This window comes from Maylandia zebra, linkage group LG12 (assembly GCF_041146795.1).
Source record: "Maylandia zebra isolate NMK-2024a linkage group LG12, Mzebra_GT3a, whole genome shotgun sequence".
Lineage (NCBI taxonomy): Eukaryota > Metazoa > Chordata > Actinopteri > Cichliformes > Cichlidae > Maylandia > Maylandia zebra.
In genome coordinates, this window is record NC_135178.1 from 28841490 (window position 1) to 28857255 (window position 15766).

At 39.9% G+C, this 15766-nt stretch overlaps 1 protein-coding gene across 1 annotated transcript; it reads left to right on the plus strand.

The window, feature by feature from the left end:
- Positions 1-5434: 5434 nt before the first annotated feature.
- Positions 5435-12703, plus strand: LOC101464481 (fibroblast growth factor 10). The gene is made up of 3 exons (XM_004546988.3): positions 5435-6815; positions 11463-11566; positions 11910-12703. Exons 1-3 carry the CDS (start codon positions 6356-6358, stop codon positions 12099-12101), a joined length of 756 nt encoding a protein of 251 aa, XP_004547045.1. The 5' UTR covers positions 5435-6355; the 3' UTR covers positions 12102-12703.
- The last annotated feature ends 3063 nt before the right edge of the window (positions 12704-15766 follow it).

Here is a 15766-nt window from a genome sequence, read left to right on the forward strand (position 1 = left end):
CACTCCAATTAGTGTCTAGGACTGTGAGCCCTAGACAGCTTTCAGGTATACTGGACTGCATTAACAGAATACCAGTGGATGTATTAAACAACTAAATTACCTACTCCACAGTTCCAGAAAGGCCAAAACAAGTTTCATGTCAGGCTGTAAACGTGGTTTTTAGTGCTGTTAAGTTGGGCGTTTTAACATGGAAGTAAATTCGATTTTCGTATTTTTGGCTAAAGCCTCAAGTGGTCACTCCAGGAACTGCATTTCGGCTTCATTTTTTTTTTTTTTTTTTTTTTTTAGCCGCTGAGTTTATCTATGACACATTTAGATAGATTTGCAATCATTGCTGTAGCATATTGTTCTCTTTTTCAGAGTCATATGCATCATTGTATTGCGCTATTACTGGGGTGGGCGATATGGTTACAATTTTCTTGTCAAAATACTGAATAAATCACGATGATGTTTTTTGAAAAACCAGAGGTGCAATCCTTATCCTATCAGGAATGTCTTTTTTTTCCTAATCCTGCAAATGCATAACAATACAACTTATCTAAACATTTAAAATCCACAATTAATATACAGTATAATTTATTATTATTCATAAAGCTGACTTGGAATTGTGCGCACAGAATCGTCACTCTAAAAGAAGAGCTTCTAAGGTTTACAGGTTATATATAAGGTTATATATTTATATAACAGTATGGTAATATTGTTTGCCATTATATTCCTCGGTGTGGTGAAAAGTATAGTTAATAAAATGCACTGTCACCCCATATTACCCTGCAAAAGTCACAAGACATCTCTGTGTGGATCAGTTGATCCAGTGACTGACCTGTAAATAAATTCCTCTGCCCTGCTGAAACTGACACTCAGCACAGGAGGATGATGTAAGTCCTGTTCATGACCGGGGAGATAACACGACAAATATCTATGGATCACTGCAAAGCAGGAAACAGCAACCTCATCTTGTGGGTTACCAGACACCCCCTTCAACACAACAGCCAGGAACACATGAAATATTTACATTTGATGACCAAGGGGAAAACGAGGCCTCCCGTATGAGCCCGGCAAATGTTAGCAAGTTATCTGCTTGGAACGTGAAGTAACACATTTTCCTGTGATCTATCAAAAGCTATCATTAAAAGAGAATGTTTCTCTAATCTAGTTGCTTAGCCCTCAAATCCCAGAGTAAACCAAAGCACAGGCTTGAGGAAGAAGGCAGTTCTATGTAATCCCTACACCAATTGGCTGTTTTTGAAGGAAGAAGTTCAGTGTGGTGACTTTCATCTGGACCCCATCAGGTTGCATGTCCCCAGGCAGTTAGACTGGTATCTCTGTACCAGGCGTGTTCCTTTATTAAAGCCTTGGCCTCCTCTGACCCAGCACACACAGTGCAGGCCCCAGGGAATACAGACACGCGTTTACACACACACACAGTTCCCACAGGCCAGTGTAGCGGTTTGCGAGTTTAATTCCTTCATGGACCACATATGGACTTGAGTTTAAGTAACTGAGAGTGTGGTGATTTTCTTTGTAAAACATCTGCTTAATGATGGTGTACCAAAGAGGAGGGGTCATTATTCCCACAGTGAGGCCAAGCAGAATCAGGGACATATGATATGAATAAAGTGCATTTCCACAGTGGAACTTGTTAATGTGATACAGAAAAATGGATCGGACCATACTGCCAATCCACCTGCCATAAAGGTCAAAATTATAGCAAAATGGGCCAGAATTGACTTCAACAACTCACCACTGGGGTGGAATTGCTCCACTTGGCATGCAACAAAAAATAAGAACCTCTAACTTATATTGATATACCAACAATATAACTCCTATGTTCAAATAAGTGCTACATTTTTTGACAGGGCTGTCAAAAAATACGATTCAGATTCAGCCGCCAAAGACTCCAAACCGGCCCACAGGAAAATGTAAAGACGTTGGACTTCTCATTGCATTTTCAGTTTTTCTTTCACGGCTTTTCCTCCTGATAAACACATACCCTGTGGTCATTCATACTAGACTATAGTAAGTAATAGATACATATTTAAATGACAGAAACATTCCTGTTTTTTTTTTTACTATCAGTCGTAGAAATTTCTAATTTTTTTATAGGGGGTCACTAGTAAAGAAAAAAAGTGAATTTTCCAAAGTTTTGTTATGTCAGGACACTATAGGAAATTAGTTTCCTTAACTTTTTCTTTAATTTAACATGTCTGTTTCTTACAATTTAAAATTCATGCTGACATCTCTTCCATTTACGACAGCAGCATTTCTTTATCATGTAGAAAAAGAGAAATGAACTGTTGATAATAAAGGGCTAATTTATTTTTTTATTAAACTGCTTTACACTGACAGACTGACTGGTTTGGCACACTTAAGGTCAAAGTGAGCTGTTTGTGGCCTGTGGTCCAAAATGAGTTTGACATTGCTGTTTAAAGATGATTACAATATTTAATTAGAAATAAAATCAGAGTAGAAAATTGGCAAAGAAAAACTTTGCTAGACTTATTATGTGTAAAGTGGCCAGACTTTAGGCACGTTTTGCTAAGTGGAAAAAAAGTATTCCAATTTTTTTTTTTTACTTTCTAGAAGACAGAATTCTATTTAAGTAGTTTAATAGTGTGTAAGCTGTAAAATATAATATAAATATAAAATCTATTCAGTATTTATATTATCTCAAATAAACATACTCAGGATGGAGAATTGTACTTTTCAGAATCATAAACATATTATAGCATAATTATTGATTAACTGATGTGTATTAATTGCATCCCTGTGCTGCTTCTCCTGGAGGTTTCTTCCTGTTAAAAGGGAGCTTTTCTTTCCCACTGTTGCCAAGTGCATGCTCAGAGGAAAACATACGCAAAAAATGTAAACACAGAATGCTAATTTAAATAAAAATGCATTAACCTTTTAAAGTAAAAGGGAAACATTTTGAAATATCAAATAGTGTTTCACCTAGAACACTTCCAAAAGTAAGTCTACTTGTGATACACAAATATTCTGCTTTGAAGCCCATGTTGCTCCAGTTTACTAATATTGCAGCTACAAGTAATACTGTTTCTGTGCTTTCTTTCTAGTACAAATGTTGGTCACTGAATAATCAGCAAGTGTGATTATTGTGTCATCTTGTCCGTTGTATGACCCGATTTTTAAATGTGAAATCTAAAACAAATCAGAGTAAAGAGCCACCTGATGTGCTTTGTCAGTGCAGAAACAAAAGAGCCGTATCATGTGAAAATGTTACGATTACATGGTAAAAACAATAAAATGAATCTCTTCCATGTGTGTCACCTTGATTCATTTTGCTTTTTGGCAATTGGAGCTGTGTGAAATCAAATCTCCTCTAATGCGTTTAAATTTCCGGTATTTGCTTTTATTGTAATTATGTTTTTACTTTTGAGAATAGTGTAAAAACAGAGCTAGAGCTACAGCCTGTAGGGAAGGATCAGAAGAACATTTGTCTGTTCTATTATTTTTTGTCTTGAACTTTGAAATGCAATTCGGGGAGATAGATCTATAAAGATAAAACTAAATGCTAAAGCTGTAGATCGAGGAGAAGAGATGAGTCTGTCTCCAGGCCCTGGAAATCTCACTTATATTGCATTTAGCTGGAAAAGAAAAAGACAGTTATGGTTGTGTTTACAAAGAATTTGCTCCTTGGCCTCTAAAGAAATCCTCCAAATCTTATGAGTCTGTCAACATCATTTGAAGCCTACATCCCTCTGAGGCATCCACAGATGACAATCATGTTAGACCTGTAGGTATTTCTGCAGCGTTTTAGACTGTTACATCTCTAAAGGTTTAACAGCATCTGAAAATGTAATGCACGCTTTCAATGTGAATTTTGGGGGGGGATTATTAAATGCATAAAGTGTAAAACTGGTCTTAGCTGTAAGTGAAATAATCTACAAGCTTGTATATTACCCCTTGGTAGCATTTAAATTTAGTATGTCATTGTCTAATTAGCAGGACATACAGTATTTATTCATATATTCTGCATCATTTAAGTGCTTCTAAGTTGTTTGAGCCAATCAGTGGAACATTTTCATTCATCATTAAATTTAATACATTGTAGATATATGCAAATGTACATGGAATTATTTGTGCACATGTCCTTGATCCCCTATGTCCACTACGTGGATTCAGGTTATCACAGAAGGAGCGGACGCCACAAAGGAACTGCTGATAACACTGTTTTGTTTGCAACCTCAGATAAAACCAAGACCAGAATTGAAGCCAAACTGCTTCTCTGGCCATGGACCGCTGACAGACATTAAAGCAGGCCCTAAAATTGAGGACTTAAGGGAAAAAAAGCTGGGACCAGGAAATATGCTGACATTAAAAAGAAGAGGATCAGGGAAAATAGATAAGAGTCCCAGCAGCAAATTTTGTTTATCATGCTGGATTGTTAAAATGCTACTTTATGGTCCTTGATAATGGTTAACCTCATAATAATCTGCAAAAGCTCAGCTAGTTTTGATTTTATGTCCAAAACACACACAACAGACAATCAAACAAAACTCGTAACACTTGATATATTGTGATCTGGAGTTTCAGCATCGATGTGCTTCGTGAGACGACTGACCGTCCCTAATATTTTGCACATTCACTGCACATATTCTACATTGTTGCCTAGTCCACTATGACATTGTCCATTCTGTCCCTGTCTTGCCTTTAGGAGCAAATAATGCTTCGTAAGACAGTCTTGTTGGCTGATGTCCACTATGACACCTGAGTCACAGAGGAATAGAGGTCTGGTGAGTGAAACTGGAGAACTTCATTGCATTACAGCACTGCAGGGGAGATAACACTCTACGATAAAGTGCCTTGAAGGAAGAAGAGAGGCATTAGAAAGATGGTAGTGATAAGGCAGCATCCAGACTTGTAACTTAATATGATTTTAATCTGTAGAGGAGGAAGGACACTTGTCAGGATTATCACCTTAATGAGGAGGAAGTGAATTCATTTTCAGTTTGTAATACTTATCTGCTTCACACTCAATTATACAGCCCTTTGTAGGCCCCCTTTTTACATCTAATACACACAAAAAAACTCCTGACAGATCTTTCATTAACCAATAAACCAATCACCAGTGTAATCTGTAGCTGTAGGGAAAGATCCAACGCCACCAGGCAGCTTCTTCCTGGTTGGTAGCATCTATGAAGGTAAACCCCCTTTATCACCTCTCACCCACTCTCATAAGTTAGACTTGCTTGTACATAAGCACCACATCGACACACATGCAGACCAGTACTTGTTCCCATATGTGAGGAGGGGCGTGGGAGGGTTGAGTAAAGGAAGGAGGGATCAAATAACTAAGAGTCACACACAGCTACACACGACATAAAGTCATTTTTCAGTGATCAATCTTCAGTGAGGAATTCTCAAATAAAGTAGAAGAGGTGAAAAATTCTGACTCAATCCAGCCAAAAAAAAAAAAAAGAGACCTCCCCAGACCGTTACCTCGATGCTGTGTGAAGGTGGAGTCATGGGGTGGAGAGAGAGAGAGAGAGAGAGAGAGAGCTAAATGAGGAGAGAGCGAGAGGAGCTGGGCACCCAAAGAGGACAGATATTCGCCTGGACTGACCAACCTTCCTATTTAAGTCTTGAATCCTGTTTTTCGTCCTCAGAGTAAAATCTGGAAATGTTTTCCTGCACATGTGGAGTTTAGCAGCTTGGAACAGGTAAATGGTGTGGTGGCACCATTTTTTCTTTTTTTTTTAATTTCAGGGGAACTAAAGACTTTTACCAGATTTTAGATACCTTTCTACATGGATACTATTACATTTTCTCAACTGGATATTTGTTTTTATTAGTTTTTTCTTATCTTTTTTTTCTTGTTAAGTTGAAAAGCAGTCTGGGACTAAAAGGCTTACACCGGAGCCCCTTTGAGCAAGAGTTAAAAGTTCACAAACAATTTAAGAAGAATTAGTAAAACTGTGGAAAAGTGCAGGGGGAACAAAAACAGGTTTTCACCAGAATGCACACATAGTCTGCCTGCTTTTTTCACTTTCTTTTCTTTTTTTCTTTAATCTTTGTTCATTTAGACTGAGATGTTTTCCAAAACAGACTTGGAAGTTTTGATAACCAGCATAAAACCTTGCAGCAGTAGAGAAGAGAACGGAGTGGAGTACCAGCTTGGAAAATAGAGACTTACTGAAATTACATAATCAAAAAAAAATCACCCAGAAGGATATCTTGACATTTTTATACCTGCGCTGAATAGTTTGGACACTGTGCAGGGACACCTTCACTCTGGTCTGTGGAGGGCTTCCCTCCCTGCCTTCTCAGGCAATCTTCACCCCCAGCAGCATGTCCCAAGCTCCGAGGCTGCCTCTAGTCCTCCTCACAGCACACTACCATGATCAGATGGACTGCTGGAGGGAGTAAGGCTGCCTCTGCCTCGTCCTGCTCCAGGGCTGGGTTAGGGGCTCGTTCAGGCTCTGGGGCCACCTTCAGACTACGGTCATCAGCACTGCTTATCACCCCGGCTTTTCCTGTACTAGTCACCCTGTTGGTTTTTTTATTATCCCTGCATGAGGCTGCCTGCCATCAGTTCCACCGTGACACAGATAGGGTCTCCAGCCCACGGACTCTCAGAGCTCCAGTGAACATTTCTGAAGCTGAGCTGATCTCTAGAGCCAGAGCCAATGGGGGCCCTGTGGGTCGGACTGGGGGAGCACAGGGGAGGCATGTGCGCAGTTACAATCATCTACTAGGGGACATACGAAGGAGAAAGCTGTTCTCTTTCCAGAGGTTTTTCCTGAGGATCGATAAGAATGGAAAAGTCAATGGAACCAAAATCAAGGACGACCCCTTCAGTAAGTAACCCTTTCAATTAACAAAAGTAGGTAAAGAAGAGTGAATCAGAGCCAAGAAGTGATCTGTGTGACCCTATCCAAGGCTCATTTAGCCTGAAATATTCGAATTAATTTTACCTTTTAAATTGTGAGTGTGATATCAAATTTTTAAGCTCTATAGCCCAAACCTTTGCCTTCGTTTTGTATTAGTATATCAAATGTGACAAAAGCACCTGATGAAGTCTTTAAGTGGGACATTTCTAGTAACAAGAAACCATATTAAATGAGAACTTAGATCCTGACAGTTTATTTAAAACATACATTTACATCTTTCTGTCTATCTGTATCTATATCCTATGTAACACCAAAGTAAATATGTAGATTGTACCTATAGAAATATAACTTGTGCTGCTACCTGTAAATGGTGAGTTTAAAGGAAAAACGTGATCCTTTCATGTTACGCGAATGAACCGGTTGGCAGTTCATTCACTGGTAGTTTGGAGGAAGTAATCCTAATTTGAGTTGTCTTTTTGTTTTAAACCAGACATCCCACTGATATCTCTCCTGTCTAAACACTCAGCACAATGATGGTAGCTCTCAGATGGTCTAAAAAGGAGCAGGAGCAGATAACCCAGCCATTATCAGGCAGTCTTCACAGCCCAGGGTAAACAGCATTGATAACATCCATAGAAAGAACAGGGCTGTGGCAGGGGGAGGATATGAATGTCCAGCTCATTGATGCTTTTAGACCCTTTTTGCTTCTCTTCGGCTGTTTCGCTATGACTCTCCCACTCAGATTGCCTTCTGCCCGCCAGCATCACGCAAATTACACACCCTCAGTCACAGATCAGACATTTGTTTAAAGCAGCTTGACGTCCTCACTCAGAGAAACATGTCTTTAAAGTGATTACATGTTGTATGTTTCAGTGTATAAGTCAGTAAAATAGCATTCTCATTAGTCTCCCAGCATTCCCACTGAGCAACGTGTGTGTGCCTATCAACCAGCAGGCAATCACATGGTCCGGTGGGTGTGATCTTATGGTACCCAACAGCAGCACATGTGCTCAAACAAACACACACACACATATATCCCACTTAGTTGTTGTTATATACCTTTTTTTTCTCTCTGTTTCGCAATTCCATAGTAAGTGTATCCCGAAGTTTTAACGTTCCTCTTGGGAGAGCTAAACCGCACTTTCAATCAAAGTGACTTTGGGGGAAATGGCACAGGAGGCAAAATGTCAGGGGAGATGTTTGTTTTGACAAGGTCATGACAGAAGCAGCTTTATTTCCTGACCATATTACACTGTGATGCCTTTACTGTTGCTTTTGTTAGCAGTTTCCTTTAAGTAGTAAAACTGAAGTGGTGCAAGGAAGTCTGGTGTAAAGTCACTCTAAAGTTTATGTATCTTTCTGAGATAATTTATCCCTCTGTCTTCCTTTTTACTGACCCACAAATCCACTTCCCCCAGTGCATTGCTTTTTTCAAAGGTAAGTCTGAATTAGCAATGAATTGAGGTTCAGGCAGGGAGGTGAAAGTGAGATTCTCTAGAGGTACAAAGTCATGAATGACATGCCTGAATATTATTGTGGCCACATCAAAGCCGTTCATCTTCAGTATATCAATGGTGGTGCCATCACAAAGCTGTGTCCTAAGGGGGTCTGGGGACACTGTATGGATTATGTGCCCACATATCAGGTTCACATGGTAAAGAATACTACACAACAGCAGCTTCAGTCTTCGCTCTAGCCCCTGAGGCTAGACATGATCCCTGGACTGACGTCCTTTGTAGACCCTTGATGATCCCTTGAAGTGACAAAATATCACATTTTCTTTCCAAGTACTGGAAAAAAGTTTTTTAAAATCAGAAATTGAAATGCAAAGGCACCCTACATTTAAATTTGTCAAACTTTAATTAATTAATCTAAATTAATTTATCTGCAAGCTGTTTTGGGGGGGCTCCCTGTGGCCCTGCAAGGAGCAGCATGCCTCCCACAGATTTATGGGGATGCCAGTGCAAAACTGTCCCACATGGTTTTCCAACCCACTGTGAGCCTTTGCTGAGGTTACAGAGAAGCAAGGAGAAAAGGAAGGCAGACTGTGTTAAAGTCAGCTAAGTAGCTGCGTGGCCTAAGCACAGCAGAGCCGTCTTAAAATTTAAAGACATCTAGCAGCTCTGAGTAAAACATTGCTAAACAAGACTCAGGGAAAGGCTTTGTGGTAATAAATAAATAAATAAAGTCTGGCTAACTATCCATGGCTGTGATGGTGTGAAAGGTTGAGCATGTAAAGACTGTATGTATACTTGTATTGGGCCAGTGTGTGTGTCTATGTGTGTGTGTCTCTCAAGAAAGAGGAAGGCTAAAGGAACCAGGCCATGTGCACAAGACAGTTCTTGGCATATCCTGTGAATATTGTATAAATAATTTCTTTAAATATAGCAGCGACCTTTTACTTGGAAAAAAAAAACCCAGATGGTGCTCTTATGGAGGTCTGAGGAGGGAGATGTAGCCAATAGCTTTTCTCAAAGGTAGTAAAAAGGTTCCTTTCCATGTAAATACACTGAGTGTGGTCCTTATCAAGTGTTATTACTATATTTCCTGATTTACGCCTCACTCTGTTCTATTTTTCTGCATGGAAATGATAACAATCAACATTTTAATCCTGACTTATCTGCCCAAATACTGCTTTATTCAAAACCAGAACATCTATTTTGAAAAAAAGAAGTTTAAGAGTGAGAAAGAATAACAATGCTAAGCTGCAAAGCACATATTCTTTTGGCTCCCCGCTGTGGAAAAACCACTGCTAATTCTTACTGGCAACATCTACCTCCATTCCACAAACAACGCACCATTTACTGCTGTAACTCCCACCAGAGCGTATCGAATAAGCCACACATTAGGCGCAAAAAGCTTGCAAGAGAAAAACTGCTGAACCTGGCTGGCTTACTTTAGGCTACATTTTAAAAGGGGTTTGTAAAATAAACCCCATACGAAGCAATACTATCCCATTAACAGCGTAAATAAAGCTAAACGATGAGCACATTTTCCCACATTGGCAGCCATGACCTTATTACTTCCCTATTGTGGGTCTACATAAGCATTTAGCCTTTCAGCACAGAGCAGTGTAGGGAGATTTTGTAGTAGTTTCACAGCCAAGCTGAGTTAGTGTGTTATATGCAAGTGCACATTCACCTGCTTCAAAACAACTGTGCATATGTGTGTGTATGTGTGTGCTTTTCCGTGTGTGTGAGTGAGTTAGTGAGTGAGAGAGTGCATTAGTGCATGTGTGTATATACAACCTGTCTCGCCCCTGCCTCCGGTGGCTTACTTTGATCAGTGATCATTACGGCCTTTCTAATCCTCACTCCACCCCCAGTCTCACTGTCATGGCTCCTCTGTCCTCCTCTGTTCTCCTTCCTTTCATCACTCCCATGTTTACAGAGCAGCCAGAGACTGCCATAGATTGTCTTACATCCTCACTCCATACCCGACATCCGATCCCATACAGAAACCAGCTCTTCTCAGATCTTCAATGACCGTTGTGTCACAGTCCCCAACACCGCCTTGCAGCTTCAGACCCCACTGCCCTGAGGTGCCGCTGTTTGAACTAGAAATTGATACAGTCAAGACCTCACGGACGAGGAGAGAAGCTGCTGTATATTTAACAGAGGGATTGTTCTTTTGGGCACACCTGCATCCTCCGCTGTCCACTCAGGTCCAAGGCTGGCAGCCTCCAATCCCCCCCCCCCCCCTCCCCTCCCCCCAGCCAGTTTGGAGCGAGTCTGACAGTAGAGCAGGGTGCCACACAAACAGTCATCAGACAGAGGAGGGGCCCCTGGTCTGATCAAAGGATGTCGTTGACTTTCTGGAGTTCACGCCCCCACTCTGTGTGTGTGTGTGTGCACATACACATATGGGTGTTAATTGGGGTAAAATGACAACAGCTCACAGGAAGTGGGAAAAGGAAGGTAGGGAGGGCGGCATGAAATCAAACATCCCATGGGAAACAGTGGGGTTCACTAACACACACACACACACACCGGCATGAGATGAGACAAGTGGGTTCTGTGGTCAAAGGACACATTAGGAAGTTATAGCTCTCCGACCTTTGATACTGAGACCACACAAATAACAACAGCTGTCTACAGCAAAAACACATCCATTTTAGCTGAGGTATAAATTAACCTCCCCTAATAGTTTACAATAAACCTGACGTATTTGCACAGGGACCTGGAAAGCTAAATACCAAACTCAACATAAACAACCCGAGAAATCTCCGGGGGGAATCCACCCATTAATCTTCAGACTAAATGACCTGAGCAGCTGGAATCTTTTATACAGGTGTAGGCTGTAAAGGAACTTTAAAATATCAGAAATGAGAAATGTGCCCAAGAATAATTGTAACCTTGCACAGAAATCCCACACATTCCCCATGTAAATGTCACAGAATACAAATGCTGGTACTCATTATACTATTACTGAAAAACCTGTGGATTCCTCCAGGTTTATATCTGCACTTCATGTGGGTGGTTTGTGACCGCTGCCAGAGTGTTAATTCTTCTATACTCTGCTCCACAGCATTTATTCAGTTGTTCATGACATAATAGCATGCCTACTATTAATGTTGACACATATTAATGTCACCTTCTTTTTGCTGATCCCTAGGTATTCTGGAAATCACATCAGTGGACGTGGGAGTGGTGGCCATCAAAGGGCTAAGCAGCAACTTCTATCTGGCTATCAGCAAGAAAGGAGAGCTGTACGGAGCGGTTAGTATCCGAGTCAGAGGTCAATCTGGAAGCTCCAGAGAGAGAGAGCTAGTGTTAGCTTCTTCGGTCCTTATCAAAGGAAGCCTTATCTATAGTTCTACAACTGCTGGGTCAACTCTGAATCACAACCAGACCAGTGCACACATGTGAACCACTGAGAAAACTATGCAGCTTTAAAAACGCGCACAAATCACCCACACAGAAAAGCATGCAATGTAGATTCGGAAGTAGTAAATAGGCACTCAGACAACAATGCATTTTGCACAAGATAATAATCTGCGTTTTGTCTTAACCTCACACACTAAGTCTATAACACTGCAACATGATATCTGCTTTTTTACAGAGAGAGTTTGGTGTCGACTGCACCCTGAAGGAGCGGATTGAGGAGAACGGCTACAACACGTACGCATCAGCCAAGTGGAAGCATGGGAAGCGACAGATGTTTGTGGGTCTGAACGGCCAGGGGAAGCCGATGAGAGGAAAGAAAACCCGAAGGAAGAACACAGCCACACATTTTCTTCCAACTGTTGTGTGAACCTGTGCACTCGGCTGGAGAGGGACAATATGAAACTCTGAAAATGTGAGGTTTATAACTCTGAAAAGTGAGAAATCTCTCATTTGATTTTAAAAGAAAAAGGCCTAACACTGTCATGCATACAAGTGGTCTCTTCTTTTCTGGGAGATGGTGTTACCTGTGTTTTCACTGGCACAGATGCAATGCTTATTCTTTTTTTTTTTTTTGTCTGTGCCAAACAGTTTGCAGCTGGACTAAGTGTGTGATGTGGACACAACCGAAGCTACTGTTTCACTAAATAAACTGTAGTAGATGCAGAATTATCTCAAGATGTTATTTATATCCATATTCTCCTGTGAGACACATAAACAGAACAGAAAATGTTCAGGATGTGGGAAACAATCAGTGAGTCCGTTTATCACGGCAGCAGGAAATAATAAAGGATAGAACACATTTAAAGCAAATGTTCGATACTTAACCACTGTGTTTTTGCCTGAATTGTAATGATTTATTTATTTTGTGAAATATTTAACTGAAGGGGAACACAAGCATTTCTTTGAATTCTTTTTGTTTTATAAGAACTCTATTATGTGAAAAATAAAAGTACCATTTCTCCCCTGCAATGCAGTGAACGTTCCTCTGTGGTACTCCAAAGACTGGGAGAAGTGCATTAAAAATGGTAAGGTTTACCAGAAGTACTGAGAGACCCTGGTAAACGTTCAAGTCATGGTATTCTTATCTGGGTCTCTGAGGTAGGAAAGAAGGGACAAAAGGCAACCATTAATTCCTAGCCAGATATACCATGTGGCAACCATTGCACTAATGATTAGTGCACAAACAAACTGAAAACACAAGACCAACCACAACAAAATGGGAGGGGGGAAACTCCCCTGGTATGGACTGTAGATGTTGACATCATTTTCTAATATCAGACCATTACTGTGGAAGCTGCAACCTTCTCCAACTGCAAAAAGACTTGCTTGGTAAAGATAGCTGGTTATGAATATAAAAATTGCTGCCCATGGGTTTGTATGGGCTTTGGAAGAGGATCTGAATGTATGCATGTAAGAAAGGAAATACAAAAGAAGTGCATAAAAAATATATGACCTGTGCCTGACCACCCACTTCCTTCAGTAATCATCTACACACTAATCATAAACACACTAATCAATGGCAGCTGCCTCAATCCCAGATCAAAAGAACATAGGAAGAACATTAACACCACAGGCTTCCGGACCTTGTGTTCTCTTATCCTGCCTTTTAAAACAACTATCTCTGGATGGGCATCAGAAATTGGAAGATTATAGGAAGACAGCTGAGAGAAAGGCTTCAGAAGTTTTCCTTTGTCTTCAGTCCTAAATTCATTCAGCTTGGTGTGTGAAAAGAGACCGAAAGGAGTGAAAACAACAAAGGCGGTCTGATCTATAGCCTTAGTATATTGTCCTTTAATGGCTGTTACTGCGCTGAGTGATTTATACTGAGGAATGCTGCAGTGCATTCCACCAGTAAAGACCAACCGAGCACATCTCTGCACCCTCCATGGCCCTGTGTGCTCTCACAGGTTAATTGAGCAATATGGTGTGACTATTGAACCTCTGAAGCCAGACTCACAATAGTGTCTTGAAGATAAACTATAAATGTTACCTAAAAATAAAGATTAAGAAGGTGAAATTAGGGTGCAACTTTTGAACAAATACAAATACATACATACATACATGTCTTGATCCCCAACTTCATCCAAAGACTTCAAATGTTTTAAAGGTGATTCTGAATTGACTCAAACCATATTTCTTTATAAGAACTAAAGCACGGATATGCACTAGGAGTTTAATGACACCACATACAGTAGCATTTTCTTTCTTGATTTGTCCTTAATTGCTGTGCATGAGGAGATAAACATGCAGTCAAATAAATAACAGAGGATTTGACCTACATAATGTGTACTGCTGACCCCAACCCCCACTGACTTACCCACACACAAACACACACAAATCCAATTCATTTGTCATCTTCTGCATTCCCTTGTGAATGTTTGAACTCTCTCCAAAACACTGGCACGGCGAGGGAAAAAAACGGCAATAACACAAAATAGGCACAGTAATCTTCTATCAAAGCAGGTCTCTGCATTTCTGGCACTGGAATTCTCTGTGGAATAATGTGATCCAGCTTTGAGAAACAAGTGGAAAATGACTGGAGGCTAAAACAACTAATGAATACTTACACCGAGATGTCTGGTAGAACACATGTTTGCAGCGGGCAGCTACTGAGTGAGCTTGGGAGAGGCACTTCTAAGGGGGTTGTTCAGGTTCACAGCCTTTCCTCTTTCCTCTGAGATGGATAAATAATTTTCTAGCATTTTAGATCAACATGAGGCCCTTCAGCACGTGCTTATTGTGTGCAGACAACCACGTTGTGACCTCAGTATTTATTTGGAGATAGTCTTTTTTTTTTAAAAACAAACAAACAAACAAACCAAGCATGAGTTTATGTGCAATGAAAATTTTCATACAAAGTTTTGGAAACATTTTTTCTCTAAATGCAACTGATGCCGAAAACAAAACTGCAACTAATTATAGATAATTAATTAATGTCTACGAAATTTCAAACATCATCACCTGAATTCCTGGTAATTATCAGAAAAAGAATTTGTCGTGGAATTTGAAGCCTGATGTGGATTTTTTTTCAGTACATATCAAATCTGATGGAAAAAAGTTAAAAGATATTCATATTTCACACAATCCTTCTTTTAGTATAAAAAGAAAACATGTCCAATTTTCGTACAACAAATTGGACACTGTGCACCTCTACATTCAAAAGCATAATTGCTTATGAATGCGAAGATTTCTCCTATAATTTGTTAGCATTTTTGTCATAGTCACATTAATATACTGGTAGTATATTGTGTTCATTTTATTACAAATATAAGCAAATAATATGATTACTCCCTCTACTAACATTTTCACTGTTAACTAGAATTAAATTGAAAACTAAAACAAAGCGTGACAAAACATTTTTGTCATTTGAAATGAAATTTTAAAAAAAACCTGTAGTCTAACTAAAACCATATGCAGCTCTTTTTAAGTTTTGTCAGAGTTTTCAATCCATCATACATGAGGAGTGTAACAGGGCAGCCTTTCACAGCTGGATTTACAGTGAGAGGTATTTTTTTCACCATATAGCTCTCAGGACATGACAATCACTCATATGTTAAGCCTTCTCACAAAACAATCACCCTGTCTTACGGCAGCTGGCAGCCTTAAATACTCTCAGCTGTCACAGGCTAAACCATTATTCCATTAACAGGTGAGTTCTCAAATCCCAACCTTCCACCACATTATATCATCAGTTTCAATAAATACATATAGACATACATTTTGAATATGTATCGAATATGTAAATGAATAAATATTTTACATTTTACCCTTAAACCTTACCATTATTATAGAAACACCAAAACCCCAAGATCAAAGATTCCCCACACTCCCTTGACCAATGGCCTCTCCTGGTACCTTTAACTGGTATCTGGACACCTGGGGAAACATTTGCCCAAACATCCTGGAGAGCACAGAGGAAGGGAAGGTGAGTCATCACATCTCTGTAAGTCACTTCTTTGTACCGCCTTTACCTCTAGACCTTGCACACATTTGCGTTAGTTCTCCTTACCTTTTGCTTAGTAACAATTCTTT

Bases quoted from the DNA above. Each gene is read 5' to 3' on its own strand.
- LOC101464481 (XM_004546988.3), top strand. From the start codon at position 6,356: ATGATCAGATGGACTGCTGGAGGGAGTAAGGCTGCCTCTGCCTCGTCC. The intron at 6,816-11,462 runs GTAAGTAACCCT...GCTGATCCCTAG, and splicing joins AATCAAGGACGACCCCTTCA to GTATTCTGGAAATCACATCA. The intron at 11,567-11,909 runs GTTAGTATCCGA...GCTTTTTTACAG, and splicing joins AAGGAGAGCTGTACGGAGCG to AGAGAGTTTGGTGTCGACTG.